We start from the raw sequence: 27,753 nt of genomic DNA, 5'->3' as shown, positions 1-27,753 counted from the left end.
GGTTCGGGTCTAGAATGACCATTTGTCGTTCGCTTTTAGTATTTCACCTGGGTAGGAAAAAACGATCACATTGATTAGGCAGGAGTCAGGCTGCTTAAAATAGACACCTTTATTTCCCTTTCGTATAGGTAGCAAAAGTCAGTACGAGGCACCGCTGCAGACAAAGAGCTCTGATTTCCTGGGGCTGGCAGCAGGGCCGAGCAGCTGCTGCTGAATCCTCAGAGCGGCCCGTGCAGGAGCCTGCCCGCGCTCGGCTCGTGACAGCAGGCAGGTTCTCGCCCCAGACCACTGCTGTAAAACCCTGGCACCTGCAGCCCGCCTCGCCAGGCAATCCGTGATTTTTCACAGGTAAGTTCGTTCCCAGCTGCTGTGGCTTCAGCTGCAGCCAATGTCTGGCAGCGTTTCAGGTTTGTTTCAGAACCCCACGCAGCCTGTCAGAGAGGAGACCTTCTGCAAGCCAGCTGGATTTCTATTTCAACAAATAATCCCCTCTTGTAAGCCCTTCGTTCTCCTCCTATGCTTCTTTGCTGGAAGTTTCCCCACGTGCCAAGATTATTTCTCCCCTGAAGCGTGCGAGGTGTTTTTGTGCAAGCAGAAGTTTGCGTTCTGTGGCTGAGACAGAACAGAACCAACTGTTTCTTGCACCAGGTTCCTTGTTTCCCTCTCAGCGCCGCAGCCGATGCACCTTCTTGCCAGTGAAGTACTTCTTGGAGAAAGGAGAACGCTTCACAAACGCCAGAACTGTCGGCGTCCCGGCCTTCACAAAATACCTGCAAAGATTAAAAGGAGTGCTTGGGTTTCCCTGCATCTGGCAAAGGGTCCTGCAAAGCAAAGCAGGCGACTGCTGCCCAGCTCAATAAAGGCTGATGAGCTTTTTGGCTGGTTGGCAGAGCCAACCACACATCCGAGGAGTGTTTGATAACACAACGCTCCTCCCAGCAACCACTGCCGTGCTGCGGGCCTTCCCCAGCTAGCTACAAGACGGTGCAAGCTAACAGCACAAGCTTCACAGCATTTTTTTTTCCCACAAACAGCCAATTCTTTTCTCTAAACACCACTTGAAAGGCAATTCCAGAGAGTGAAACTGTGCTGCATGCTGGGTGGGGACCTGCCCGCACAGCGTTACGAACAGTGAGAGCATTGTTCACCGTCACCACGCTCTCTTTACACGCTGCTGCTGTGCGTAGCCCAACTCCCCCTTCCCATCTCTATCCAGCCCTGGAGAGAGCTGTGCATTTTTGGGGGGGGGAAGAAAACAAAAAACAAGTCACTGAAACCAGCCACAAAGCCACGTGGCCCTGGTGCCTTACATCTTCCCTGCTTTGAGATGAGTTAGGGCTGTTAAACCAGAGGAAAAAACTGCCCTTCAGGCTGAAAGCTGGTACTCGGTGCCTTTGTGCTCCAGGTACAGCCTCACCTTTGGTGCTGCAGCGCTTGTAGCAACGTCTGGTCTGGGTTCAGCTCGTACATTTCTGCTCTTTCTTCATCTTCAAAGTAGAGCTGAAGAAATTTGGGAGGGTTATTGCAGGCTTCGGATACAAGAAGGCAAACTACTACGCTGCTGCAAGCCCAGTAGCAGCACAGCAGAAACCTACGAGAGGTTTATCAAACCTCTGCACCTTGACCTGACTGTGTCACACGCTGTTTTCAGCCATGCACGCCGCTTTGTGTCAATTCAAAGTCTTCCAGGTACCAACCAGCTTAGCCTCTCGTGGCAGCAGCAGCAGGAACACAAAACACAGGGGCTGCTCCTCTGCCTTACAGCACAGCAACCCCAATCTCCTGGGATTTCACCTTTTAACAGGTGCAATGTAGCAACGGCACGAATTAAACGGAGTGGGTTTTAAAGAAATCCATTCTGTTTGTTTAAATAGAAGAGATTCAAATCTGGCCGTGCCTTATGCTGTCCGTACACGCACGCAGCCACAATCCCAGTTTCTGATCTGGCAAAGTACACAGATGTTGGCCTTTTGGACCTGCCTGCCCACCGCACTACCAGCTGCCCTGCCGCCTGGCACGTGTCAAGGAGAAAATGAGACAAAGAGCAACAGCTCTCTAGGTACAGCTCCTGAAAAGCGCTCCAAACCTGCTGTAGCCACAACAAAACCACACTGACTTGATGGGTTTAACTGGGTGGGTGTTTAACTGCCATCAATTAGATCTGAAATTATTATTATTATTATAAGTATTTTATTATTTGTATTGAACAATTTCACCACAACAAAGTTAAAAAAACAAACAAACAAACAAGTAGCCTAATAGCCCAATGGTAAACAGATAATGGTGCCATTGCCTTCATGCACACAGAGATGCTCAACCTCTGAAAGAAACAAACTCAAATAGAAGGAAAGTCAAGTTTCTTACCTCAAGATTGCTGGGAAGGTATTTTCTTTCTACATCCCAAGGAGGCAACTCAGCAAACATCACTGTTAAATGATCAATAAATCTAAAAAAAACAAATCGTACTTGTTAGCTTAGTGTTCAGTTTAATTTGTACAGTTGGCATGTGAATAATGGGAAAAATATGTTAACAAATCAGTCTACGGACTGAAAATAAGTTTAGATGTCTGCAAGTTTAATAGCTTCTTCCTTTGAAACTCATTGCTTTTGCCATGAGACCAAGGCCCTGGTTTAACTCATACTACTGGTTGCAAACTTGAGCAGTGCAGGAGCAAGTTATTTTTAGTTTTTCTTTTCACACTGAAAAAAGGTGTGAAAATAAACTCTGTGATTTTTTAATCTACAACTCATTTCCCTTGGTCCCATCAGCACCGTGCTCCACCAGATCAGCGCTCAGAATATGCTCATGTGTCAGTCACTTGTTTATTTTGGCACGTCGGGAGAACTGGAAGCACCAGCTCCTGGAACTTGTTCCAAGAACCCATTTTCACTGTTTTTGGTCATGAAAAGAATACTGTGTAAGAACTACAGCTTTACTAATCTGTTTGCACTGTATTTTTAAGTTGTAATGCTGTTAGTGGATCTGAAGAATGCATATGTCCCTACAACAAAATGTTACAAATTTCAAGTTTGTTTAAATTTGTCAGACCAGAAACTGAAGTTTATGTCAGGGAAGTGGAGGTCCCAGCCAGTCACTTGCTTATAGTCTGTAAGGTTTACAGCACTTCAGGAAAGCCTAATGGCTCATTAGTGATCCCGAGAAGCAACTTTATGGAAGCATTTTACATTTTGTTTAGTTTAATCCTCTCGTTGAGATCCACATACTTGGTGGGCTTCAAAGCAGTGCCTTGGTGAACCTCTGAAATCCGTGCATGCAGATGGGTCACAAATATCGCTGCCCACTGGCCTAGGCTTGCAGGGTAGGCCCCTTTAATCGCACTGGCTAGACACGTATGATGTGTTTCTCTGAACTATAAACATAAGCAATACCTAGATTTTGGCCCTCAAATACTTTAAAGCAGCATTTGTAAGTCACAGATCCCTTCCAACCTGAATTGGAGGTCATCCAGCGCAACCTCCTGCTCAAAAGCAGGGTCAGCTACGAGATCCAAGCTCTGGAGCTCCTTCACTGGCATGACACTGTTTCACTTACTGGCTGTAGACATTCACTCAAACTTTTCCTTCATGCCAGAACGCTGCTGACAGTGCGTTTACCTGGAGTTCTCGTGGAAAGCCTCGATGAAGTCTGTCTGCTCGTGCTCGGGGTACAGAAAGAGGACAGGCCAGTTCAGGTTGCCATCAGCATCCAAGTGCACCTTGGCCCCCGTGGCATTGTCGGAGTGGAACCCATCTAAAGATATCTCAGCCAGACCATCAGATATGTCCTCTTCTTCATTTGAGGGTTCAAAAACCAGCTTGATATTTCTTTCCTAGCAGGGAGGAAGGAGATTAAAAATAAAATAAAGTGTATGTGTGGAGATAAGATCAGAAAAATTAGCAGTAAAAGGACAAATTGTGTCACTCTCGTTAATGAATCTACTCTTAAGCATTCCACCAAAAACCTTCCTACAGTATGAGACTTGGGTGACTGCTCTTCCCTACAGATTCCAGAACCTCAGCCAGGCACCCAGACAGCTCCTAAAAGGAGTGATTAGAGGTAGGAATCCAGAGGAGCTAGCGTGCGGAGAAAAAAAGGCCTGGGAAGACATGGGGAAAGGGATGCAGCTGAAGTTCTGTTCTTTGGGACCTAGCAAGCATAACTTCAGGGTGCAACGACACGCAGCAGCTCCTGAGTGCTCCTCTTGGATGCTTGGTCCATCTCCTAACACCAGGTTTGTATTGTGCATTAGTTGTTACCTAAAATAGGGAAACAGCCCTGGGAGCTGGGGCTAGAACCAAGCACATAAGGAGAATCAGGGCTGTCTCTCAGTATTTTTGGTGCTAGCCCTCAAATCTGCACAGGAAAACAAATCCTTAGAGACAAACAAGAGGAAAAAAAAAAAAGAAGAAACAATACACAAATCCCCTCACTGACCCACCTTTATTGCTGCGAGCAAAGTTTCCTTTTGACCTTGTTCTTTCTTCTCTATCACCTTTGCTTTCCTCGCGTCCCGCTCCGCAGCTCGCTGCGTGTAAGAGAAGATTGCACCACGTTCAAACACAGCAAGTCACTGCCTCACTGCCCATCATCACTCTGCTGCTGAGCAGAGAAATCAGCCTGGATCTCCAGAAGGGCTCCAGCTCTTTTCCCTCCACATCTCAACAACACATGCTGTGCAGAACCACCTCTCAGTTCTGCTTTGGGGAGAAATTACACTGCAGAGACACTTGCACAGAGTACTCTCTGGCCAAAGAGTTTCTAGATGCAAAGCAGGCAGAACCAATCCTGAAATAAGCACAGTAGATGCTAGACTCCCGTAATACGTACCTTTAATTTGTCAGCTTTAGCTCTCATTTCCACAAGCTTTTTCTCTTTTGAGTCTATTCGCAAGCCCTCCTCACACCATGCTATTGCTTCAGAGAAATTCTTTAGCTCCATGTGACAGAGCGCTCCTGGAAGGATTAAGACTTTAAGTGTCTGGCATTGGAGTTGGTATATGACTAGTATACAACATGGTGGTTATAAAAACAGCTTTAGGCCTAGCGCCTTCCAAAGGCATGTACAGCAACACATGCTATTGTTTTGCGGGGTCATGTTCAATCACAGACTTCCAGCAGGTGTGGTAAGCCGAGAAGAAAATAAAACATTTTAGCAGCTCTAGCAGCACTCGCTAGTCTAGTCACAAGTCTGTGAAGGATGCGAGCAGTGTCTGTTACGAGCAAAATTTCATCATTACAATTAACATTTCAGTATGTTTCAAAAGGAAAAATAAAGCAGTAATTTATACAGAATGAGAAATAATGAAAAGACCCAACCCTGCACTAAAAGCAAGTATTGTGGAAAGCAGCAAAAGTTATGCTATCTTCTATAGAAAATGGTTCAGTGAATGCCTCTTTTACAAATAGGGAAACTGAAGAGCAAAAAGATAGCACTTTGATTAAAAATCTAATACAAAACACAAAGCTATGTACTGGAGAGAAACAGCAACAGCAGAACAAGAGAAGAGATCTAGTACAGTAACAGTTTTACTTTTCTGAAGTGAATGCAGTCCTGAAGGAAAGATGCACACTCACAGCAATTTAAGGTTTATAAACAGTTAGTTAAACCACAGAAACATGCAGTGAAAAAAGGCAACAAAATTCCACTCTGAGGTTTGTAACTACAAGAGGGTAACAAGTAAACACAACCTACTCAAAGCTGTTTTGAGGGGATGTTCCTTGCACTCCGTGCAGTAACGCAGGCTTTAACACTTACCTCTTACAATTGCTTTGAGGTGGGTGGGCTTCAGCTTTTTTGCTTGGATCGCATCATTGAGAGCAGAACGGTAGTTACCTATAAACGAAGCAAAACTGCTTAGAAACTTTGATTTACACTTCAAATCCAAGCAGCAAAATCCCTAAGCAACAAAATAGCTTGTGTGGGGACTGTAGTTCACCATTTCTACATTCACCAGGAGACAAGAGGGGGAAGAAGGAGCAAACCTAGAGCAAGAACTGCAAGGACAGGAATCAGACAGGTGAAAGATAAGCCATGCGACTGAAGAGATAATCTACCAACTGCAACATGCAAAAGCATTAAAAGGCCAAGAACAACCTCTTTGCTGTAGCAGTAGTGTTGGTAGGACAGGGGGTAGCTTTAGGAAACAGTGAGTGGCAGAATTTGTTGCTTCAGGAGATGTTTGAGCGCAGTGCAGGCCCTACACACAGCTGGGCTCCAGCATGAGCCAGGTTTTCAGGGTTCCAGACATCTTTTTACCACAAATAAGCTATTTATCATGCTGTATCACAAGAAAAGGAGATTCAAAAAAGGAAAGCACAGAGGGAAAGCAGCTCCGGACCCCTCACCCAGGTGGAAGTGCGCGGCCCCCCTGTTGGTGTGCAGCACGGCGTTGAGCTCCACGTCCTCACACTTCTTCTTCAGCCCCTCGCTGTAGGACACGACGGCCCTGCCGTAGTCCTTCTCCCTGAAGTACTCGTTGCCCTCGTTTTTGTACATCTTGGCCAGCTCTGCAGGGCGGCACCGGGGGCAGCTGCCTCAGGGGGGGGACCGCGCGGCCCCGCCGCCCCCGGGGGCACCCCCAGCGCTGAGGGGCGACCCCCGCCGGCCCCCCAGCCCCAAACCTGCGGGCTCCTGCTCCTCGTCGAACAGCAGGGACTGCAGGCAGGCCAGGTCGGGCTGCCGCGCCGCGTCGATCTCGGCCGGGCAGCGCTTCATGAACATGGGGATGGCCTCCAGCTCCTGCGGGCACACGCCTCGCCTCAGCCCGCGCCGCCATCTCGCTGCTGCGCTCCCCCAGCTCCCCCACACCGCCTCACCTGCTCCCAGGTGTCCGGGTTGAAGCCGCCCCGGTACCTCCGAGCCTCGCCGCTCTCCTCAGGCTCCGCCATGGTGCTGCCGAGCCCGCCCCGCTCCTCACGGCTCGGCCCCAGCGCCTCAGCGCGGCGCCGCCTCAGCCCGCCCTCTCCTACACCCCCCCCCCCGCCGCCATTTTGCCCGCCCGGCGCCTGAGGGGGAGCCGGGGGAGCCCCTCAAACCCTGCTCTGTTTCTTTGTACAGCCCCAAAAAGCCCGTCCCGGTGGTGTGGAAGGGTCTCGGCTATGCCTTGCCCTGCTTTTAGCTCCGTGATGGTAGCGCAGGGTCTGCTTTGGGTCTGTCCAGGTGGTGGGAGCAGCTCGGGGAAACCAGAGCATCGCAGGACCCTTGGGAGGGACGAAAGCAGCTTTTCTGAGGCAGGGAAATGAGCTGGCTTCACATTTTGCAGCTGTTCTGCAGTGGTTATCAGTCCTGAGATAAATATATACAGAGAAAATGCACCCAAGAGTTTCTGGAGTCGCAAGCAGGGCCGCTACGTGCAGCCCCTCTGGAACTTGGCTCCTTGAGCCAGGAACAGAAATTGGGCAAACCTGTGTGGAAATTTGGACCTGGTCACGCAACGTGCATACACCGCTACAGCTGCACCTGAGGAAGGAAAGCACAAGAGTAACACACAGGGCTCCAAGATCCTCGTTCAGGCTGTGCTGTAAACTATCCTGGGGGAAGAGGGGGCTCCGTTTCCACATTGGCAACGTGCTTGTCTGTGGAAACACTACCCCACCTTCCAAATACCACTCGACCTGCAGAAGGAAAATACTCGCATGTTTGAAATTTCCTCTGCACACATTTGCTGGAATTTCTCTGGTGTCAGTGAGAGCCCCCCAGCTTCCCCACACTCCCCTGTCCAGCAGGTGATCTGCCAGGTAAAGAGCCAAAGCTCGCACCCCTCTGAATCACAACATGTTTTGCTGAGTTGATAACTTTACCTCAATAAATAAGGCCGTTGCTGTGACCTTACACTGCTTTTGCACCTGAGTGTAACTGCAGTGTAAGGCAGGTCTTGAGGGCAATGACAGACCACGCTGATGGGACAGACCCCTCACTGCACCCAGGGTCACTATGCTCGCTGCACTCGTGCAGAGGCTTTCAGCAGCTGGTTTGTCTCCTGTGAAGATCGCAGATAGAGCTGATCCTGCCTCAGATGAGGGGGAAGGATTATATGACCTGGGAACACAAGTAGAGCAGTGGCTCTGCCATGAAGTCCTACACGGCAGTGGCCCTGTTGTTGCTGGTATCTCTAGATGCAGCAGATCCAGCAGCTGCAGCATGGGGCGAGGCAATTCTCCCCAAAGATCTCCCTGTCCAGGGCTGGACAGCGGTCACATAAGGGTTCATGGGGAGATGTCAGCAGTGTGACAGGGATGGGTGCATGCTCAGTGTTCAGCACTGTCAAATGCTTGCAGGAACAAGGCTGGGAAGGATCTCGCTGGCCCTGCCTTTGGGGCTACTGCCACATCCTTTGCTTGTTGGAGCTGGTGGAGCCCAGCCATGAACGTGTGGGACAGCACACCCCATGGGGACAGCAGGGCACTTTGTGGGACTGGTGATGAGCAGAAGATGCTGCCATGTTGTGTAACAGGGCCAGAAAGGAATGCTTAGCTGGGCACAAACGCAAAATGACCCAGCCCATGAAGCCAGCAACCACCACAACCACTCCATCACTGCCCCAGCCTAGTGGATCCACGTCTCGCCAGCTGAACTGACTTGCAGGCTGGGTGTGGGTGCCTGACAGCATTCATCACCTTTTTTCCTGCAGATTCCTAGCGCTAAGGCATTTTCAAACTGAAAAAGGCTCTCCAGCTCACCCTTTTGCTGTAAATTTATGTGCAAATTAAACTTCACATTCGCAGAACTTGGGTGTCTGCAAAGATGACATGCAAGCCAGGGAAAGGCACTTTCCTTTCTCTCCCTCTGAAAACCCTTCGTCTAAAGAATTCAGTACCTGAAGAGGGTGAAGGAAAGGCCTCCTGTTTCCCCTTGTTGCAGCCTCTGCTGGGGCTTGCGTGGGCTGACCCAGCTCGCCCCATCTCCTGGTGCTGCTGCAAGATGCTGTGGGTGGCTCAGATGTGAACTGGGTATGGCTCTGCTCACCCAGAGCCATCGCTAACAGGCTGCAACTCCTTAAAAAGGAACTGCTCAGGCCTACTCAGTGCAGCAAAAATGAGAGATTAGCAGACGGGGATTTTAAGGGACTTGCACTTTACTCAGTAACTCAATGACACCTTCCTTGGTGAGGTACAAAACCTCGCCAGAGTTTTGATCCCAAACCTCAAAGACCGGAGGGTCCTCGCAAGCCCTCTTCCCAGCTATGACCACGTAGGGGTACCCCAGCTTTTTGGCATCTTTCAGCCTTTTGCCGATTGTCATCTGCGTCCTGTCATCCAGCACCGCGTCACCCGCGAGGTGCGGATGGGCCTCAACCAAGTCGTCGTAGATGCCCTCCAGCAGCGCGGCTCCCTGCTCCTCCTTGCTGCCTCTCTTGGGGGGGATGAAGCACACCTGGTAGGGCGCGATGAGGCTTGGCCAACGGATGCTGTCCTCCGTCGACAGCACCTCGATGGAGGCCGCCAGGATGCGAGTGACGCCCAGCCCGTAGCACCCCATTTCTGCCAGATGGGGCTTGTTGTCGGGGGAGTAGTAGACGGCGTTGTAGACAGCCGAGTACTTGGTACCCAGATAAAACGTGTGCCCCACTTCGATCCCTCTCGTCTGGGTGAGTTTTTCCCCGCACGTGGGGCACGCAGCCTGCTCCCCGCTGACCATCTCCACGTTGGCCGCGAAGTGTCCGTGGGGGCACAGCACCAGCCGGTCCTCACCGATGTCCGCCGGCAGCTGGAACTCGTGGGACGTGGTGCCCCCGATGCTGCCCGTGGCCGCCCGCACCTGGACGCAGGGCAAGCCCAGGCGCTCGAAGAGGCGGCGGTAGGCGCCGCACAGCAGCTCGTAGGTGCGCCGAGCCGCCTCCTCTGAGGTGTCGAAGGTGTACATGTCCTTCATGTAGAACTCCCGGCTGCGCAGCAAGCCGAAGCGGGGCTTGGGCTCGTCCCGAAACTTCCTCGTCACCTGGTAGAGGCGCAGCGGCAGCTGCTTGTAGGACAGCCCGCTCTGCGCCGCCACCAGCTCCGTGACCGCCTCTTCGTGCGTGGGACCCAGGCAATACTCCTTGCCGTGCCGGTCTGCCAGGCGGAACAGCTCCGGCCCCATGTTCTCCCAGCGCCCGCTGGCTCGCCACAGCTCTGCCGAGCTCAGGCAGGGCATGTTCACCTTCTGCCCTCCCACCGCCTCCATCGCCTCATCGATGAGGCGGACGAGCTTGTCCATGGCGCGGACGGCGGGCGGCAGGTAGCAGTAGCAGCCGGTGCTGCCGGGGTGGATGAGCCCCCCTTGCACCATCAGCCTGTGGCTGCGGCTGCCCGCCTCCCACCCCGCCTCGCTCCCCTCGCCCTGCAGGTTCAAGGGCTGGAAGAGCTCGGACAGCAGCAGGCGCCGCCGCCTCGCTCCGTGAGGGGCCCCGGAGGCTTGCAGCAAGGGGCCGGCCGCCGCTCGCCAGCCGCGGAGCCCGCCCGACATGGCGGCGGCCGGCCCTGAGGGGAGCGGAGCGGAGCGGGCAGGGGGCGGCGGGCGCAGCCCACAAAATGGCGGCCGGAGGCGGGAAGGACCGTGGGGGAGGCTCCGTCATGGCGGGGACGGGGAGGGAAAGGCAATGAGGGCGCCGTCTGCCGTGCGGAGGCCGCGGGGCGCTGAGGGGAGCTGGGTGGACATCCCCCAGTGCCCGGTGACCGCCGCCTTGCTGGGCTTCTCAGCCTCCCGCCTGGAGCTGGAGCTCACTGGAAATGAAAAAAATCTCCAAAGAGCAGTTGTAAGCACATATAAAAGTACGCCGACAGGGGAGGAGATTTCACTTCACTGACCCGCATTTTACCAATAATTAAATTATCATTTTAAAATATAAGGAAGTGAGAGCAAACCCTTGTTTTATTTAGAAATGGGATTTGAGGAAATCTTCGTGATTTTTCTATAACACAAAATACACACTGAGGTGCACTGCCATTTATAGCCATGTGGAAATGGGAAAAATAAGGGATTAAAGGGGCTGTTTTTAATGCTCCTGAGTGATTTAGGTGCACTGAAGCCACTAAATGCTTGAGACATCCCTGCAAGAGGCCTCAGCATCCTGTAAAGCACTGCCCAGAGGGACAGGTCTCTCAGCAGCTCAGTGCCTGAGCCAGGATCTGGCTGTGGTTTCCTGGCTCCCAAATAACAACTTCACTCCCAAACCGCCTCCACTGGTTTTGCCAGGTAATTACTTCTTCCTACGTGTTTCTCACCGCAATCAAGTGAGCAATGGAAACGCTGTCGGGGAGACATGCAGCGGCTGAGCTGCAGGTCCTGCAGGATGCCTGGTGCCACGGTGGATATCCCCACGGCCACCTCCTGCTTGCTCAGCAAGTGGAAGGTTTTCACCAGACGGTTCAGGGCCGGAGAGTTGTTCTTCACTGTTTCTATCGCTTGTTCCAGCCGCGGAAGCGAAACGCTTTTCCTTCAGTGACTTACTGCCTGCTGCGCTGATCAAAGAGACAAAACCATCTTGGATTGATTTGCCGGGGCGGTGTTTTAACTGCGAGGGTTTGAGGCTATACAGGAGGCATGGTCTGCAGGGAAAGCTGATATCTCTTATTAAACCAGCAGGCAGCACTGGATGAGGAGCTAAGCTTGGGGCTTTGTGCCTAAAAGCCTGTCTGTGGTCTATTTTTTCCTGCTATGCTGGGTGGGGAGTGAATAATGGTGTCAGCCCCGGCCCAGCCACTCTGGCTACAGGACCGTGCCAAAGCGGAGCGGGAGGTTGGTCTTGGAGAAGCCACAGTCCTGGATCCTCACTGGGTGGTGGAAAATGTTTCTTTCCTTGCCAGCAGGGCAGGTGAGAGGTGAAGTCGTTCAGCAGCCAAACCTCGCTCCATTCTGTGGAGGATTTGCAGTTTGGGCCTGGGGTTCAGCATCCTGGCTAACCCTGGGCATGGTCTTACACAGCTTGGAGGGTCTGCGTGCCCACAGTGCTGCCTTGCACATCTCATGAGGTAAATCTCCCAAGAGCTTCCATTCCCTCCAGTGATGTTACTGTAATCGCACAGCTCCAGGATGATGTTTTTATGCCCGGTAAGGCAGTAATCGCAGGGCTTGTCCTTTCGGGAAGTTCCTGGGGGATATAACAGCACCACAAGTCCTCTGCCCCCTGGCAGCTACCCAAGGTGCAGGCTTTGCTGAGCAACCCCTGGGAGCTCTCAGACAGCTCCTCCTGAGCAGACGACACGTTGAAAATAAACCACACTGGTACAAACATGGTAATTAAATCACCCCAGAGGGCTCGAGGGACCTGCTACAGGCAGGGTGGGGGGCTCTGGGCTGCCAGGCTGGAGCCCCCGTTCCAGCCAGGGTCCTCGGCTTGGCCCCACAGAACGTGGGTACCATGGTGAGGGCTGCCACGGCGTGGGCTGCCACCGCAGAGCCACCTGCGTGAGACATGGGCAGCCAGGTGAGGCCGTGGGTACATGGGGGGAGAGCCAGAATTAGTGGTGCAGCTCCCAAATCGGCTGAGACCGTTTTGCACACAGCAGCTGGGGACACCCAGCTCGGGCTCGGGAGCACCCTAGGGTGTCAACGTGGATGTAAGCTGCTCATATCCTGAGCTTGGGAGTGTGCAGCTCGGCAGAGCAGCTGCTCCTGTGGTCCATGGGTACTGAGGATCCACAGCAAAGCCCAGCTTTCCCTGGAAGCCGCCTTCCAGGCCACATTCAGGCTTTCTGTGAAATCCAGCCACCCAAAAGCAAACCCCTTTCTTTGTGCCTTACATCGGGATGAGCGACAGAGCCGGGATGAGCAGCGGGACGTGGGGCAGCAATATACACACCGCGATGCTCCGGCTCTGCCTTGCAGGGCAGAGTGCCAGCCTGCTGCTGGGCCGGAGCAGAGCCGGGCTCACGGACAATCCAGCTGCCCCATTTCCACTTCAAGGTGATGAAGAAGAAACGCAAACTCCAGGTAAGATCTGGGGTTGATCCACCCTCTGTGCACATTTCCTGGGGGCCGAGTGATGCCGGCAGCGCTGCCGGGAGCACCCAGCTCATCCTCACGCTCTGCTTTCTCTTGCAGGAGGCAAGGCTGGGCCCGGGGACGTACAACATCAGGGGCTCCCTGCAGGAGACGCGGCCCTCCAGCCTCCGGGGCATCTGCGACACACGGGAGCCGAGGTTCAGGGTTGGCCGGCGGGTCTGTCTCAACCCACCTCGGGAGCTGCTGGCATCACTGCGGGCACCCTTCCCCCTTTTAGGGCTGCTCGGGGGCTGCCCACACCGTTCTGTCTCTCCCACAGGACTGCTTCCCTGGCCCTGGCACCTATGGCCCCCGGGGGAACCCCTACACCCCGCTGGACGAGAGGGACAAGCGCTCCGCCAGCACACGCGGGCTGATGGACAGCAGGACGGAGAAGTGTGTCCTCCCAGCAGCCATGGCACGTGCTGCCCCTCGCCCTGGGGACTCATCCGTGGGGTGACCCCATCCTTCTGCTGACCATATCCCCGTTGCCTTCCCCGATGTGCCTGCAGGGCAGCGGCTTGGGGCCCGGCACCTACTCCCTGCCCAGCAGCATCGAGGAGGGGCTGAGGCGGGCGGCTGGCCGCGTCCCCCACCAGGTTTCGGGGGACAAGACAAAGCCCAGTGGTGGCCGGCGGCACGACTGGGAGGTGCGTAGCCCCGGGACAAGATGCCTGGATGGGGTTTATCAGCAAGCTGTGGCACTGCCCCCATAAACGGGTCGGGGCATGGTGGAGAGGTGCTTTATGCCAGACCCTATTTGAGTGTTGCTCTTGTTTGGGGAACAAGCGGGCTGCAGGCAGAGCAAAGGGGAGCAGGATCATGCCCACAAGTAGGGGCAAGGCTCAGCCCTCAAGGGATGGCTGCAGAGACCACCAGCAGCCGAGCCCCTCACGCCGCTCCCTTGCCCCGGCAGAGGAAAGGCACCGAGCTGGGCGCAGGCACTGCCAAGAGTTTCCTGGACGAGCTGGTGTCGAAGGAAAACAAGAAGAAAGGCTGCTTCAGCACCCTGCCGAGGAACCCGGGCTGCCCCTCGGAGAGGATCTTCTGGGCCACGCTCAGCCAGTGCCCGAGGGATGCGGTCAGTGGGAGCAGGGTGTCCCCACCCCGTCCCTGTGGGGTCTGCCTGTCCCGATGGAGCCACCGAGCCCGCCTGGGGGTGCTGGGGCCCTGGGGCAGCCGTGCAGCTTTCTGAGCTCTCCTTTTGTGCAGTATGCAGCGGGGCCCGGCTCGTACGATCCCAAACCCTTTGAGGGATCTGCAGACTTCAACCAGCCCCCGTTCTGGTCATCTGCCAAGAGGTTTGACAGAAAGTCCGACCGCCTCTTCAATGGGAACGAGGTGAGTGAGCAGGGAAGGCAGCAGGACAGGGATGTGTGAGCCAGATGCCACCACACGATGTCACCACACGGGAGATGAGGCCTTCTCCGGGTGCCCTTCACGCCCAGCACGTGTTGCTGAAGGATAAACGGTGAATAAAAGCACATGGCCCAAACTCCTGCCAGCTCAACAGAAACTTGTGCTCCTGCTCCTGCAGCAGAGCTTGTGCTGCCCTCGGGCTGCTCTGAGTCCTTTTAGGTTCCAGGGGCTCCTTGTATCCTCCCAGAAAGTCGTGCTCTGCTACTTAAAAGCCAGCTTTCCCTCTAGCACATCGAAGAGCCCTTAGTACCTGTTCCCAGAGCTGTATTCAGCCGCGCAGCTTCCCCACGGAGAGCCAGAACAAAGCCTGAAGGGCTCAAAGCCGGCAAGGGAAGCTTTGCTCTCAAACAGCCCACCTTGGCTAGGGACGAGGAGCGGACTTCCACGCGGCTCTCTCTCTCCTTTGTGCAGCTGCGTGGGGAGCAGGCAACTTACAAGAGGTCAAGACACCTTCGTAATTATGGGGGAACCTGACACATTACTCTGCAGTGGCCAGGCTGTGATAAAGCAGCCCGTGGCTATAGCTAGCAGTAGGCAACCGGGGAGCACGCTTGAGCCAGTGGAGCTAATCAGGGCCAGCTCATTTGAGGGTCGGTGAGAGGAGAGGAACTCCTTGTGAAGGGGCCTGGCAGGGCTGACACCAATCAGCACGTCTCCTCCTCCCTCCCCCACAATACAGACCTCGTTTAGTTAAGATTTCCCACATCCTGTTGGATTTGTGCAATTGGAGGCCTCGCCACAGAAAGCCACTGCCTGGTTGTGCCCCTGCAAGGATGGGAAACCAGGCGTGTGTGACCTTCTGCTTCCAGAACCCCGTAGGAGTCGGGCGCTACGATGTCACCAAGGGCGAGCGCTGCCCTCAGCAGCTCAGGTACCAGTCCCTGTACCTGCACGACGCTCAGCGGTACCTCAGCAACCCGAAGCAGGACGCCTACCTGCTGTAAGTCTGACACAACGGGGGCTGTAGGTGCTTTCACACTGGCCCACAGGAAAAGTATTGGGCTAGAGCAACTCCTGAGGCCAAGGACAGGTTGCTGATGCTTTATAAACAATGTGAGAGGCTAAATAGCAGGAGGGATGGCTGTGGAGATGAAGGAACACTTGCTGGCCCCACTGCAGGTTTGCTCTGTGAACGAGCACGTTAATGTCTGTGAAAAAACAAGGAGAGCTCAGTGCTTCCTGGCCGTGCAAGGGCAGGGGGAGGTTAAAGAAGTACTGGTTATCCAGGCACTTCCAGGATGCTACAGTGGTTGATCTTCCACCTCGTGAAATGCAAGTTATATGCCGTGGAGGTACAGATAAAATTTCCATCCCCATTAGAGGAGGCGGCCTGGGAAGGAACTGGACAGGGGATGGGTGACCAGGCTTCCTCGGTTCATCCCCAGCACTGGTTGATCAATGGCATTGAACAAAAACCGCGCTCTCAGCCTGTGCCTTGGTTTACCCATTTGAAGAAGGAAGATAACAAGGCTCAGCTCCGTCACAAAGGGCTTTGAAATCGCCAGGGTGAGAAGCCCCGCGAGGCAGTTAGGGACTGTGCTAATGAGGGACCTCGGACAGCCCTCTGCTTTCACCTTTGCTTGTGGCCAAGATCAGCAAACTGCTGCGGTGGCACTGGGGGCTGCAGCTCCGCAAAGGCTGTCTTGATCTCCAGAGAGTAGTTAGGAACGTGCCTCAGCTGAATATGACTTGGCTTTCAGTGGGGCAGCTCCGCTAGCTGGCCTGTGATGAAGGAGGCACAATGAAATCGAGCTGTCAGTATCGCCCGGCTTTGTTAAGTTTGCAGTTCCATTAGGAATAATAATAATAATAAAAAAGAATCTGAACAGCGAGCAGGATGTTCAAATGCACCGAATTGCTCTATGATCAAACAGCGCTAGCTCCAAAATCACTTTTCAAGCTACAGCTGTACCTTCAAGGGAATAGGCAGGCTTTCACGAGCTCTGTTCACCTCCACGCTCATTAAGACTAATGAGATTAATCCAGCCAATAATTGGAGTCCACTGAATCACATCCTCTTTTCGCAGTGAGCGGCTCAGGCCTGTTGTGAAAAACAACTGGAGATTTGATTTCAGCTCCACGCTGTCCGGACATTTGTGAAGAAACCACTGCTGTTTTCCACATGTAAGGTGGCGCTGGGAAGCCCGGATCAGTAAATAAATCAGACACGCCAGTAGATGGGACGGTGTAGATGAGAATACTTGCAACAGGAGGTAGGAAACAACTCAAGTCTTGTGCTGCAGTAATAAAACACTCTAGTCCATCATCACTCTAACTTGCCTATTGAGTAATTCTTTTTATTTTTGATTTTTATTTTTTATTTTCAACTTGACACAGTTGAGAAGAGGATGTCAGTGTAAGTCAACGAAAGGAAAGTTTACTAGCACCCACAGCTCATTCACTATGGAGCATTCCCTTCTCCCTCAGTGGAGCTGTAACACACAGCTCCACTTGAATTAACAACTCAGCTGCTTATCAGCAGCTGGAGGGCGTTAGGGGGAAGTCAGTGCAATCATTCCAACTTTTGCAGGGTGTTAAGACCTGGAGGCGATGAACAAAGTGAGATGAACAGAAAATTGTGTCGGCTGTCACAAATAGTGGCCATAAAAATATACCAGGAGCACGCTGGTTCACTTGGAGTTAACCTTTACGAAGTCTCACACCAGTGTTTAGACCAGGCTGGAATAATTAAATTTAGGTGTAATTACATGGTAGTTTTGGCTGGTTAAATATGCTAATTAATCTGCAATTACCCTTTGGTAGGAGAGATAATTGAACACAGGTAAAACTATAGTAATTTAAAGAAATAGTGATTATTGTAATAGAAAGGCAAGCAAAGGAAAAAGGAGGCCTCCGAAGGGAAATGCCTGGGCAGTGATGTGGGTGAGTACAGGCTATAGAAATCCTGCTGGGGCAGAAAAACACAGGATTGCGAAATGCAGCATAAGCCAGGGCTAAAAATTTATTTGGTCAAAGGAACATAGGACTTCAGCACCTAGATTGACGTTTCAGGGGTTTAGGGCATTTGGCAGCCTGGATTTTCAGGAGAAAGCACAGGAACTTCTGCCTGGAAAGAGCACTGGAAGAAGATGTGAGAGCTGTGAGCAAGGCGTAGCAGGGCAGGAATACCTCTGTCCTTACAGAGCTGCTGTAAAGGCGTTTCTCAAGGAAACAGAGAAGATGTGGACATAAACTCAGGCTGAAGAGGGCACTGTGTCTTCATCCTCACCTCTGCAGCCGGTCATTCAAACCAGGGGCCAGTTTAAATAGAGGAATGAGTTAGGTGCTACAGTGCTTGACGTGGACAGCTGACTCCAAAATGTAGCTTTGTTCTCCTGTGCCATGAAGGCAGAGGGAAAGGGTGAGGCAAGGGGGGAAAAAAACAGCGTCACGAGGCTCTTAAGAAGCATTTAAAGCTAATGGGACAAAAGCGAAGGGTTAAGGCTCAGCTATGAGGCGTGTCTTGGGGCAGAGATAAGGGGTCTTCAACGTTCCTCCAAAGCTCTTTGCAGCGTTAGGCTGCTCATCCAACAGCCTCGCAACACCTCTGCTCTCTGACCAAGACAGCAGCTTTTCTCTGTAATTGCTGAGCACTTGTAGCAATACAACAAGCCCAAGAAAGAATAACCTAAGAGCTGTTAAAAAGAAAATCATAATTCATTAAGAGACACCACCTTGGACAGTACATGGGCTATATTTTTATTTTAAACAGCTTTTACAGCCAAAAATCAAGACCAGCAGCAATTATGCATGTGCATGTGTGGGACTGGTACAGCTGCAGTACCAAGTCACACCATACCAAGTTTGCCAATAAATAAAGGAATGAAAAAACAAGTACAGTGCATACCTAAAGGTCATCAGTACGTAAGTGAGAGAAACACAGCTTAAGTAGAAGTATTTGCATATTCTCTAGCTGCTTTAACGTTGCCCTTTAAAAACTGACCAAACCAATTCTCGCTCTGCACAGATCATCTTACAAGCACTGGGCTAAATCCTAGCTTCGCACAGGAACAATGAAGCTGCTCCTGTGCCATTCCCTCGCCGGGATGGGAAGCGAAGATCACAAGTGTGAGGATCAGCGTTTGCCTTCGCAGGTACCCCGAAGCCTGGAGCGGTGCAGTGGATGCTCCAGGATCACTGACACAGCTCTGCCTCCTGCCTGGCCAGCACCGCGGGCACTGCGCTGGCTGTGTCTCCCCTCGGCAGGCTGCTCGCTGCCCCGGCAGGGCTTTCAGGGGTACCTTACTCGCAGGGAATTTGCCCAGCATGCATCACTGAGTAACAGGCCAAGCTTAATCTTGTCACTGCTTTATCATTGGTTTCATCTGGACCATAGACATCCATCTATCAATAAATAAAATCATTGGTTTAGCACTCAAATAAAAATAACAAAGTTTCCCGCTGCAAACCATTTTACGAGGTCTCCACGTTGCCCTCTGTGCCACCCTCGAGAAAATTACTCCCTGGAGCTCAGCAGGGTTTAGGATAACAAATTTATGTACTGCTTGGACAAGACACGGGCTGAGTTTGGCACCATGCTTCCAGCTGTGGAGTCAGAGCACTCCCACGCATCTGCACCTGGCTGCGTGAAGTGCACGTCTACGCTGTTTTCAGCAGCATGCATCAAAAGGGGAAATCCAGCAGTACTTGCTATTGATTTCCTCCCCAGGTGACCGAAACAGTCCTTTTACAAAGCCTATCAATCTAATCTAGCTAAAATTCAAAGCAAAAACGTTCTCCGAGTCAGAACCAATGCCTGTGTATACCGAGCTTCCGCAGCAAGATTTCTTCTTACCCACAGCCACTTGCTCTAACAAACCTTGTGAAAATAAAGCCTTAAATTGTGAGGACACACTCCCTTGTCCCACCGAACAGGACAGAATGGTCTCCAGTGACCCATGTCCTCCTCCAACTGAGTATTTATAAGGCACTAAAATTAAGCAAAAGCAAAAAAAAAAAAAAAAAAACAACCCCAAAAAAACCAACCAACAAAAGGCAAAACCAAAAAAATCCAAATAAACTGACCCACAACAAGTAAAAAACTGAAATTAATTCCTGCCTATCTGAAATAGCAGCATTTTTTCAGCTGTACAAAGCCAGAACAATGACAGTTTGAGGCAAAAAAACAATATGCTATCAATCATTAAAGAAGTAACCCTACATCCACTTACGTTTTATAATCAAAATCAGCACAAACCTGACAGGCACAAGTAAAAAGCATTTGCTTCACACCTCAACGCTCAGTTTTGGAACTGAACCAGCTGCTGGGGAGTTTAACTGGGACTGCAGCACGGGATAGCCCAAGCAACCCCGCACCACGCAGCATCACGCGGCGCGGCACAGCCAGGTCGCGGTACTGTCACTAAGCCGTCCTACAGGTCACTGGCTGGAGGCAAATGTTTTCAACATCATGATTAATTCGACAATTCATTCAGCTTTGGCACCTATTTCTGTCACCTCCTTACCACTTTCAAAAGTAATTTTAAATACAGCTATAGCGTATAGCCGGTGTTGCTTCGGTGTCATCTTTTCCAGTTATTTTTCTCGTGTTTGGAGCTAGGTGAATTCACCCATGTTACTACATTAGATCCAAGATACAGAGGCTAGCACTTTGAAAAACAATCACTTCGAGTTCGGAAAAATGGTTTTAAAGCATCCTAAGAAATACTAAACAGAAGTTTATAAAGCATGAATTCATATCTTTAAACGTCAACAAGAATGAGCTTATTTGGAGGCAATAAAGCTTTTCTTTAAAAAGGATAGACTGACTAGCTATAGGTAAATTCATCTTTCCCTGATTGCTTAATTAGGTCGTTCAGGCTCAGTGCCTGGCAGCTTTGCAGATTTTGTCATACACTTCTGGAAAGGCATCCTTGCAATTCATTTGCTCCCTCAGCTTGTGGTATAACGAGCCATCAAACATATCCCAGAACTCCTCACGGGTCATATAGCAATCTGCATACAGCATCTGGAAGCTGAAATTAAAAAAAATAATAATTAAAAAAAAAAAAAACAGGAAGAAAGAGACAGATTCAGTATTAATTGTGCTGCAGGGTTTGAAACAGAATCAAAAAGAAAACAGACAGGGCAGGCTATGAGAGCAAACATTTGAAAAAAAAAAAAAAAAAAAGGCTTTTTAAAACCAGGCAAATCTAATTGCTCATATGGATTGTGCTGGGACACTCAGCCAATTATATTTTGTGGATTTAATGTTATCAGGATTTCTCTTCCAAGAGTAAATAACATTTGATGGTGTAAACAGCAGAATACTGATACAGTCATTTTGGTAAAGATGGGAAAAGGAAGCAATTGAAATAACTGCTGCTTTTAAGGTTTGGTTCAGCAAATGTCTTCAGCCATCAGTGTACCGCCACTTTTATTAGTTTTGCTACTACAAAGAGAAAAGGAGAGGAACTAAAAAATGTATATAAAACTGTGGTTCATGTTTAGATCTCATAACCATCTGCAGCCAAATCTCCCAAAGCCATGTATTCTCACAGCTCGTGCTCACGGAAACACAAGTCTGGAGAGAACTTCAGAAGTTGCCCCAAACCAGGAGTCTGGCCCCCAGCACTGAAAACCACACATGACCTAAATGATCCCTGACAAATACTTTTCTGTCTGCTTTGGAAAGCCTGCATTCCTTTTTCCTCTGTTGAAAGCTTTTTAATTTCAGCTTCAAAAAAATGAAGTTGTTTTTTTTTCCTGCATGCTCTTATGATCCACGGAGATACAGTCACTGCATCTCATGCCAGCCGCACTGCAAAATGCATTCAAGACAGATGCAGTGTGTCCTTTTCGGTTTTAAGATTTCTTTGACCTCAACACTGAGACTATAGCTGTGAAGGCAGAAGTCTGCCAGATCAGAGTAGGGCAAGACTGTAAGTTCATAGCGTAAAGAGGCCCAGTGTAACAGGGATCAATTTACAAAAACCAAACTGAATCATTATTTAGCTGTGGACTCTTTCTTACTCACTCACTCTTCTCTCCAAAATGCAGCTAGCATCAGAGGAAGCAGTAAAATACAGGTACATACAAGCTCTGTTGCTGTGACTATGAACGGCGACATCACGCTTTTATACATTGTTTATTTTCCAGTGACAGGTATGGAAGAGACTAAACTCGGCTAGTAAAGAGAATTAAATTAAAAGCTTAATTTCAAGTTAATTAAAGAAGCTTAAAATTAACTTTTGGTTGCTTTGTTCTTTGGCGGATCACTTATTGTAGGTAAAAGTCATTTACATTCTCCAAATCACCTTGAAGCAGACTCACCACTGTTACTCAGCCACATGGGACAGAATCACTGTTAGACTGAGAAATAGGTCAAAATAGAAATGGAGTTAACTTATACTGACGGTGTAAAAATACCACGGAGTTGGTTTTTTGTTCCTGAGGAACAAGTAACTGCTTCTCTACTGACACTCCTACAGCAAATTAGGCTGGCACGAGTTGCTGACAGATGGTGGGTGCACATCTCACTGTGGTCCTGTGTAACGAGGAGCAGGGCAGGGAGAAGGAGGCTCTGAAAGTGCCACCTGTGAGAGGAAAGGCTCCCACCGCCTAGGGATCAGGGTGAACAGTCAAGGCTCAGCTCCCTGCACGAGGACGCAGCAGCCAAGGACGGGGCAGAGCTGCCACAGGCGCTGCCAGGAGGGCAGGGAGCAGGACAGCCCCAAGGGCAGCCCGGGAAGCTGTCCAAGCTTTAACAGCCTGCGGGATTCCTGAAGGGGCTGTGGCCAGCTGTGGCCAGAACAGCTCTTGTGCTGCCCCTGCTCTGAACCAGCCTCCAAACAAGTCAGCTTCAGTGGGCAAGCTCAGTGCCTGCCCTCCTAAGGACGGGAGGCGAGTGGTCACCAACCCACGCTAACACCAGTTCAGCACAGAAACTGGTTTCCACACCATCAGTGCAGACCTGCTGAGGTCTTTCTGCCTGCGTGGACATGTTTTGTTGCAGCAGATTCTACTCCCAGAGCAGGCTGGAGCTTAAAAGGATGCATGGGTGACCCGTTTGGAAGCTACCTAGCTCCCAAACACACTGCCAAGAACTTCAGCCAGCGAGCCCGTTTATTAGCTTGGGTTTGCAATCAAATCACTGAAGTCGCAATTGTATTTAAAAATTGTACCATCAAGCCTGGTAATTAAAGTTAGCTTTTCATTACGGTGGCTGTTAAATTATTGCGATACCGAAGTGCTGTACTGTGAAATAAATGTGATTAAACTCCACAGCTGGCAGTTACACGGCACTGATACCACGCTAACGAGTGGGAACCTTACCCATGCACGCTTCTTACAAACTTTTCCATCTGCCTCATTGAAGCCCTGGCTTCAAATTGTTTCCTTTTGGGCTCTCCGTAAGCTCCGATGTCCACGTAGAGCTCTGTCTCGTTCCCTTTTGGGTGGACCATACCAGGGTTATTGGGCAATATGAAAGGGCATAACCACAGAGGGTATACCTGCAGAGGTAAGGAAACATCCCGTCACTTAGCTTAAATGACCATTTTGTTGAGAATATCTCTTAGTAAAGGCGACAAAATGAAGAATTAAGAGGACATTGCCCCAGTTTGGGATCAGATCTTACACAGCTCTTCCTCTCCCGTTCTCTAGCTGTGGTTTTTAGATCCACTTTCTGATGACTGTAGCACAAACTAATTAAGATGCTCAGAGTATGTGCAGTGTGATCCAGGAATTACATTCGCCCCTCCAAATCCTTAAAGACCAGAATGTACCTTTAAAATAGAAATGACCCCCCCACCCCAATCCCAAAGCAAAGACTGAATACATTCTGAATAAAAAGGGAACTAAGTGTTTTCTTTACCAGGTCAGTCCAAAACTGAAATAACCAGATTTGTACTTATACAAACTAAAATAAATCCAGATATAAAAACAAGAAAGGGAAAACAATTTCCACAATATGGTTTTAGCATGACTGCCAGTGATTTAGGTGAAAAAAAAATCAATTCAAGCCTTACTAAGTGATGAAATCTTTTAGAAGTGCTGGCCTTCTAACTAGAATTTGAATGTCATGTTTATATTCTTCAGAAAGCTATGTTCACTCCTGCAGCCTTGTGTCATGGACTTGCAAAGAACAGTCCCCCCCCGATAAGATAATGACCTTTCCCACAAGCAGACTATCATGCTTTAAAACCAATGGTCACCGTCCTTGTAACATGCACTCTGGAATTTGCTGTGGTTTAAAAATGGGTGTTCTTACGTTAAGGTCGACGTGGAAGGTTTGGATAGATTTTTCAAGGCTCTTCATGGGGACCAGCATGTCTTGTACGACGTGGTGCTGCTCGTACAGCTTTCGAATCGCTTCTCCTTGGGTGAGTTTTAACAAAGAGATTTTTGGAGGAACCATCCAGCCAAACAGGTAACGGAAAACAGGGTTGTTGCCAAAAGGAATGATATCCTTTAAAGAGGAAAGAAGAGAAGTTTGACTTAGGAACGTGTAAGTGAAGCAAAAGACAATGCCTGAGAATCCTCGGAGCAATAGTAAATGAGATTTTCAATAAATTTAACTGCTGATACTTTTGCTGAGCTATTATAATATGAACAGGAACTCAGAGAGGTCTGGACTGAATTTAGCTGCACAGCCCATTCCTAAGCCTCCTCTGCTTATGACAAATGATTTTCAGAGCCATACGAATCCCAGTACACAGTCAGCCCCAAATACTTTCAGATAATGAAGTTCCAAGAGAAGTAGGCTATTATCTTAAAAAACGGGTGTAAGGAGCTCATAAGAAGCTAAACTTGCAAAACTCCTGCAAGAGCTGACACATGCAAGATCGGGCCTTAAAAGAATGTTACAGCTGTAAAATGTGAAGTACTTTCTGCATAGCAAACTCCTGCTTAACTTCTCCAGCAGCTGAAAGGATTTGGTATCTCACTCCGAAGATTCAAAATGTGGCAACAGTCATCTTTCAGCATGCCAAATAAAAGTTTTGCATAAATGCACATCACTACAAATGCGTCCATGTAATTAAAATTAATGATGCAACTAAATAATGAGCATCATGAGTTTAGGCAGGGCACATTTTCAGCCACGATTGACACATTCATGGTTTTTCCACCGTTTGTCTTTGGAAATCACTTAGTAGGCGTAAAATCTTAACGCTTAAGTATGCATTTACATTTTAAATTCAGAAAAGCAATGAAACCAAAATTAGGAACTTACAATCTGATGCCTTAAATATAAAGTAGCGGCTTTGGCTTTGTGTTGCCCAAATACAGGGCTTTACATTTGCCACGAACTTCATTGTTTTTTCTCTGTCATTCAAGGCAGAAGTGTTGCCAAGGGGAAGAAGGCACGTTGTTCCTACACGGGGAAAGAGCTGAGCAGCTTTCTGTAGATGTTATTTTAATTTTGGATCTGGTCTTACCTGGAGTTCCCAGAAGATGCTACGTGTATGTCTATGGTAATAATGTCTCGAGGGAATGTATTCAATCCCAGTCCTGTCAGCTTTCAAATACTTCTCCACATGCTTGAAGAACCATGGCTTGTAGTAGTTGCCAATTCTGTTTATCTACAAGGAAACATACACTCATTAGCAAATCCCAACGTGGACGACAATGACACCTTACCAGACAGCATTAAGTACATCCCCGAAATTCCTTTACCATGAAGGATCAACATTATATCCTCTGTGACAGTTCAAAAGAGACTGTCTCAAGAAATCTAGAAAGCCTTCATGTCTCCTTCTTCCAGCCACATGCACGGCTCCCTCTTAACATTCTTCTCACGATGGAGAATTTAAACAAGGCCTGCATGTTATGGGCAGGGTAATAGGAGACCATGAATGTGGCAGAACCAGATTCCTAAGACACTGACCTCTCAACCCATCATTAATCCGAAGCCCCACTGTGGCAGAGGAGAAACATCCAGGTTGAGCAACGCAGTGAACAGACAGCACGTCCATTCTACAAACATGCCTGATTTGTCTTACTAGTAGCATTAACTGCATTAAGAGGTGCTGGGGAAAGAGTTGCTCTGAATAACTGCAGGTTGAAACAGAGTATATGAAAAAAGATACTTCCCTTCCTCCCTGGGTACTGCAAAGCAAAGGCAGATTAAATTATTTGCAGTAATAACGGAAATCAATGGGTCGCTTCCCATCAATTGAAGAGATTTAGAGTACAGACTCTGCTGTAGTAACAAAGAGCTGCAATTTAAAACATCCTGGAGGACAGTTCTAAGTTTTCATCCCATATTAAGAGATTGTTCTGATCTTATAATGATTCTAGTTGTATAATGTCATATGGTAGCGTAGCTCCGATTAAACCCTGGGGGCATTGTTTTCATTGTGAATAACTTCCCTTTAGTTACCTTGCTTTGTTCAGCTTCATCGGTCAGGACTCCTGTCATGATGACTGCTTCGTCCAAAGAATACACGAGTCCTTCCACAAAATTATTCTCCTTTTTCTTAGACTCTTCGGTAAACTTTTCACAAATATTCTGCAGTCCTCTTACGGGCTTGTAATGGATTTTGACGTATTTCTTGGCAGGAATCATTTTTATTTCTGCTGCAACCAGGAAACCCAGAGTACCACAAGACCAAGGCACTGCATAAAATAGGTCTGAATTTTCAGTCTGCAAAAAGTATGTCATACTCAATCATATATCCATACTGACAAGGGTCAATGACATTGTAAATGATAGCAAAAGAACATTTTGTCTTACTGGTGTACATCTCACAAGGCTTCCATCAGCAAGAACAAGTTCATAGGCCACACAGGTATGTTGAAAAAGTCCATAGATATGGGATGAAGACTCAATGCCAGTTCCCATGATCAAACCACCTTGTTGAGAGAGCACATAACAAACCAAATGAAACACGCTTCAAAATGAATGTGATTTACAAGAACAAAGATTTGCTTTTGAGCTCTGGGTGTGGCTTTTAAGATTATTTGGAAAAAGGAAGAAATGAGTGCTTGTAACACAAATACCTTAACAGAACACCGAGTATTTCAGGAAACTTTTAAATAAGGCAAGGCGCTACTGCATAAAAGCAAATGAAAATGCAGCAAAATCCATCAGTCTCTTGTCATCACAACAACCCTTACCTACTGTAAGGTCATCGAGCTCTGGCACCACAGGAATAGTCCAGCCCATAGGATTCAGGTACGCAGTCAGCTGGCCCATGGTGACCAAAGGTTCCACACGAACCACCTAAAAAGACAAAAAAAGACCCAATCCTCCCATCAGGCATAAGCTAAGTGTTTGGTGTTAGTGATGACAAACCATGGCTAACTGGATTGTAGTCCCATCTGTTATCAGAACTCAGAGCCTTACTTCCCCAAGAGCGCTACTAAAAATAGTTGGAACTGTTTAGTGATTCCTCCCCTGCCTCAGCATCTTGTTGCTCAGTCCCCAAGCCCATAAATCAATCTGGGCTTTCAGGCTTCGGCACGTAGAACTAAGCAACCACATATGCTGTTTTTTTGGACAGAGTGATCCAAGTGCATGTTGTAAAACCCGAATATTGGTGGGTCTGCAAAGCCGACTGCCAGGAATATCCTTTGTTCTGGATGGGGTCCTGCTCCCGAGCTATAACCACGGCACAAAACGCTGCAGGTTTCAGCGTTACGGAAGCGTTGTGGGGAACGTTACCTGCCGCTCGCTGTCCACTTCCAGCACATCCATCAGGTTGATCATGATGTTCTTGTGCACCTTCTTGTACTTCCCCACGCGCAGCGACACGGTCAGCCAGCCGGGCCGCCCGGTGCACATGTACCTCCTGCTGCCTTCATTCTTCCACTCCCGAACCTGCAGGGAACGGCAAGAGGGAGACGCTTTGAGCCAGAAACACCCCTCCTGTGGCAAATTTTCCCCTCAGCGTGACAAATACCTATAAATATTGCCATTTCCCAGCGGGTGGGTGACCGCTCTGTCTGCCTCACAGCGGTGCAACCCCACAAACTTACAAACCAAACCCCGCCACAGGGGAGGCGGTGATGAAGGGGGGCAGCTCCAAACCCCTGATACCTTTAGGATTTAGCCTCAGGACCCCAATACCTTTAGGATTTAACCTCGAGACCCCAAATCCGAGCCACAAACCCCCCCCGGAGCCCCTCGGGGGCCCCTCACACCCCTTTTTTCGCCCCCCCCCCGGTGCCGTGAGGGGCCCACCTGGTCCTGGATGTGCCGGACCCGCTGTGCGTGCAGCCTCGGGGCGCTGTGCAGGCGCCTGACGGCCCAGGCGCGCAGCTGGTAGTAGACGTCGAAGAGGATGGAGAGCGGCAGCAGGAAGAGGCAGACGAAGACCCAGCGGTGGTGCACCAGCACGGCCTCCAGCCCGCGGTGCCGCACCCACAGCAGCAGCAGCAGCAGCCCGGCGCACAGCGACCACAGCGCCGACATGGCGCCGGCCGCCCCC

The 27,753-nt window shown here is 49.9% G+C and overlaps 4 protein-coding genes across 4 annotated transcripts; 1 reads left to right on the top strand and 3 right to left on the bottom strand.

The window, feature by feature from the left end:
• Window positions 1–85: 85 nt before the first annotated feature.
• On the bottom strand, window positions 86–6,920 carry TTC4 (tetratricopeptide repeat domain 4). The gene is made up of 10 exons (XM_084291376.1): window positions 6,817–6,920; window positions 6,622–6,739; window positions 6,346–6,507; window positions 5,756–5,833; window positions 4,829–4,953; window positions 4,440–4,526; window positions 3,616–3,830; window positions 2,365–2,446; window positions 1,418–1,500; window positions 86–770 (listed from the first exon to the last, which is right to left on the bottom strand). Exons 1-10 carry the CDS (start codon window positions 6,886–6,888, stop codon window positions 665–667), a joined length of 1,128 nt encoding a protein of 375 aa, XP_084147502.1. The 5' UTR covers window positions 6,889–6,920; the 3' UTR covers window positions 86–664.
• Window positions 6,921–8,861: 1,941 nt separating this feature from the next.
• Window positions 8,862–10,490, bottom strand: PARS2 (prolyl-tRNA synthetase 2, mitochondrial). The gene has a single exon (XM_084290673.1). It carries the CDS (start codon window positions 10,442–10,444, stop codon window positions 9,059–9,061), a length of 1,386 nt encoding a protein of 461 aa, XP_084146799.1. The 5' UTR covers window positions 10,445–10,490; the 3' UTR covers window positions 8,862–9,058.
• A 2,396-nt stretch (window positions 10,491–12,886) lies between these two features.
• Window positions 12,887–16,480, top strand: CIMAP2 (ciliary microtubule associated protein 2; the record flags this gene model as incomplete). The annotated part of the gene is made up of 8 exons (XM_084290930.1): window positions 12,887–12,910; window positions 13,022–13,138; window positions 13,242–13,379; window positions 13,474–13,611; window positions 13,878–14,042; window positions 14,174–14,335; window positions 15,190–15,320; window positions 16,408–16,480. 8 exons carry the CDS (start codon window positions 12,887–12,889, stop codon window positions 16,478–16,480), a joined length of 948 nt encoding a protein of 315 aa, XP_084147056.1.
• Window positions 16,481–18,094: 1,614 nt separating this feature from the next.
• DHCR24 (24-dehydrocholesterol reductase) lies at window positions 18,095–27,753 on the bottom strand. The gene is made up of 9 exons (XM_084290745.1): window positions 27,507–27,753; window positions 26,988–27,143; window positions 26,441–26,546; window positions 26,058–26,176; window positions 25,704–25,967; window positions 24,760–24,903; window positions 23,592–23,789; window positions 22,655–22,833; window positions 18,095–20,355 (listed from the first exon to the last, which is right to left on the bottom strand). Exons 1-9 carry the CDS (start codon window positions 27,735–27,737, stop codon window positions 20,202–20,204), a joined length of 1,551 nt encoding a protein of 516 aa, XP_084146871.1. The 5' UTR covers window positions 27,738–27,753; the 3' UTR covers window positions 18,095–20,201.

The sequence above is a fragment of the Netta rufina genome, assembly GCF_964035555.1.
Source record: "Netta rufina genome assembly, chromosome: 8".
NCBI lineage: Eukaryota > Metazoa > Chordata > Aves > Anseriformes > Anatidae > Netta > Netta rufina.
This window is presented reverse-complemented; position numbering and strand designations above follow the sequence as displayed.

Bases quoted from the DNA above. Each gene is read 5' to 3' on its own strand.
- TTC4 (XM_084291376.1), bottom strand. From the start codon at position 6,888: ATGGCGGAGCCTGAGGAGAGCGGCGAGGCTCGGAGGTACCGGGGCGGC. The intron at 6,508-6,621 runs GTTTGGGGCTGG...GCCGCCCTGCAG, and splicing joins CGAGGAGCAGGAGCCCGCAG to AGCTGGCCAAGATGTACAAA. The intron at 4,527-4,828 runs GTACGTATTACG...TCTTACACGCAG, and splicing joins CTAAAGCTGACAAATTAAAG to CGAGCTGCGGAGCGGGACGC.
- PARS2 (XM_084290673.1), bottom strand. From the start codon at position 10,444: ATGTCGGGCGGGCTCCGCGGCTGGCGAGCGGCGGCCGGCCCCTTGCTG.
- DHCR24 (XM_084290745.1), bottom strand. From the start codon at position 27,737: ATGTCGGCGCTGTGGTCGCTGTGCGCCGGGCTGCTGCTGCTGCTGCTG. The intron at 25,968-26,057 runs GTAAGACAAAAT...TACTTTTTGCAG, and splicing joins GCCTTGTGAGATGTACACCA to ACTGAAAATTCAGACCTATT. The intron at 22,834-23,591 runs GTAAGAACACCC...TTACCTCTGCAG, and splicing joins CCTTCCACGTCGACCTTAAC to GTATACCCTCTGTGGTTATG.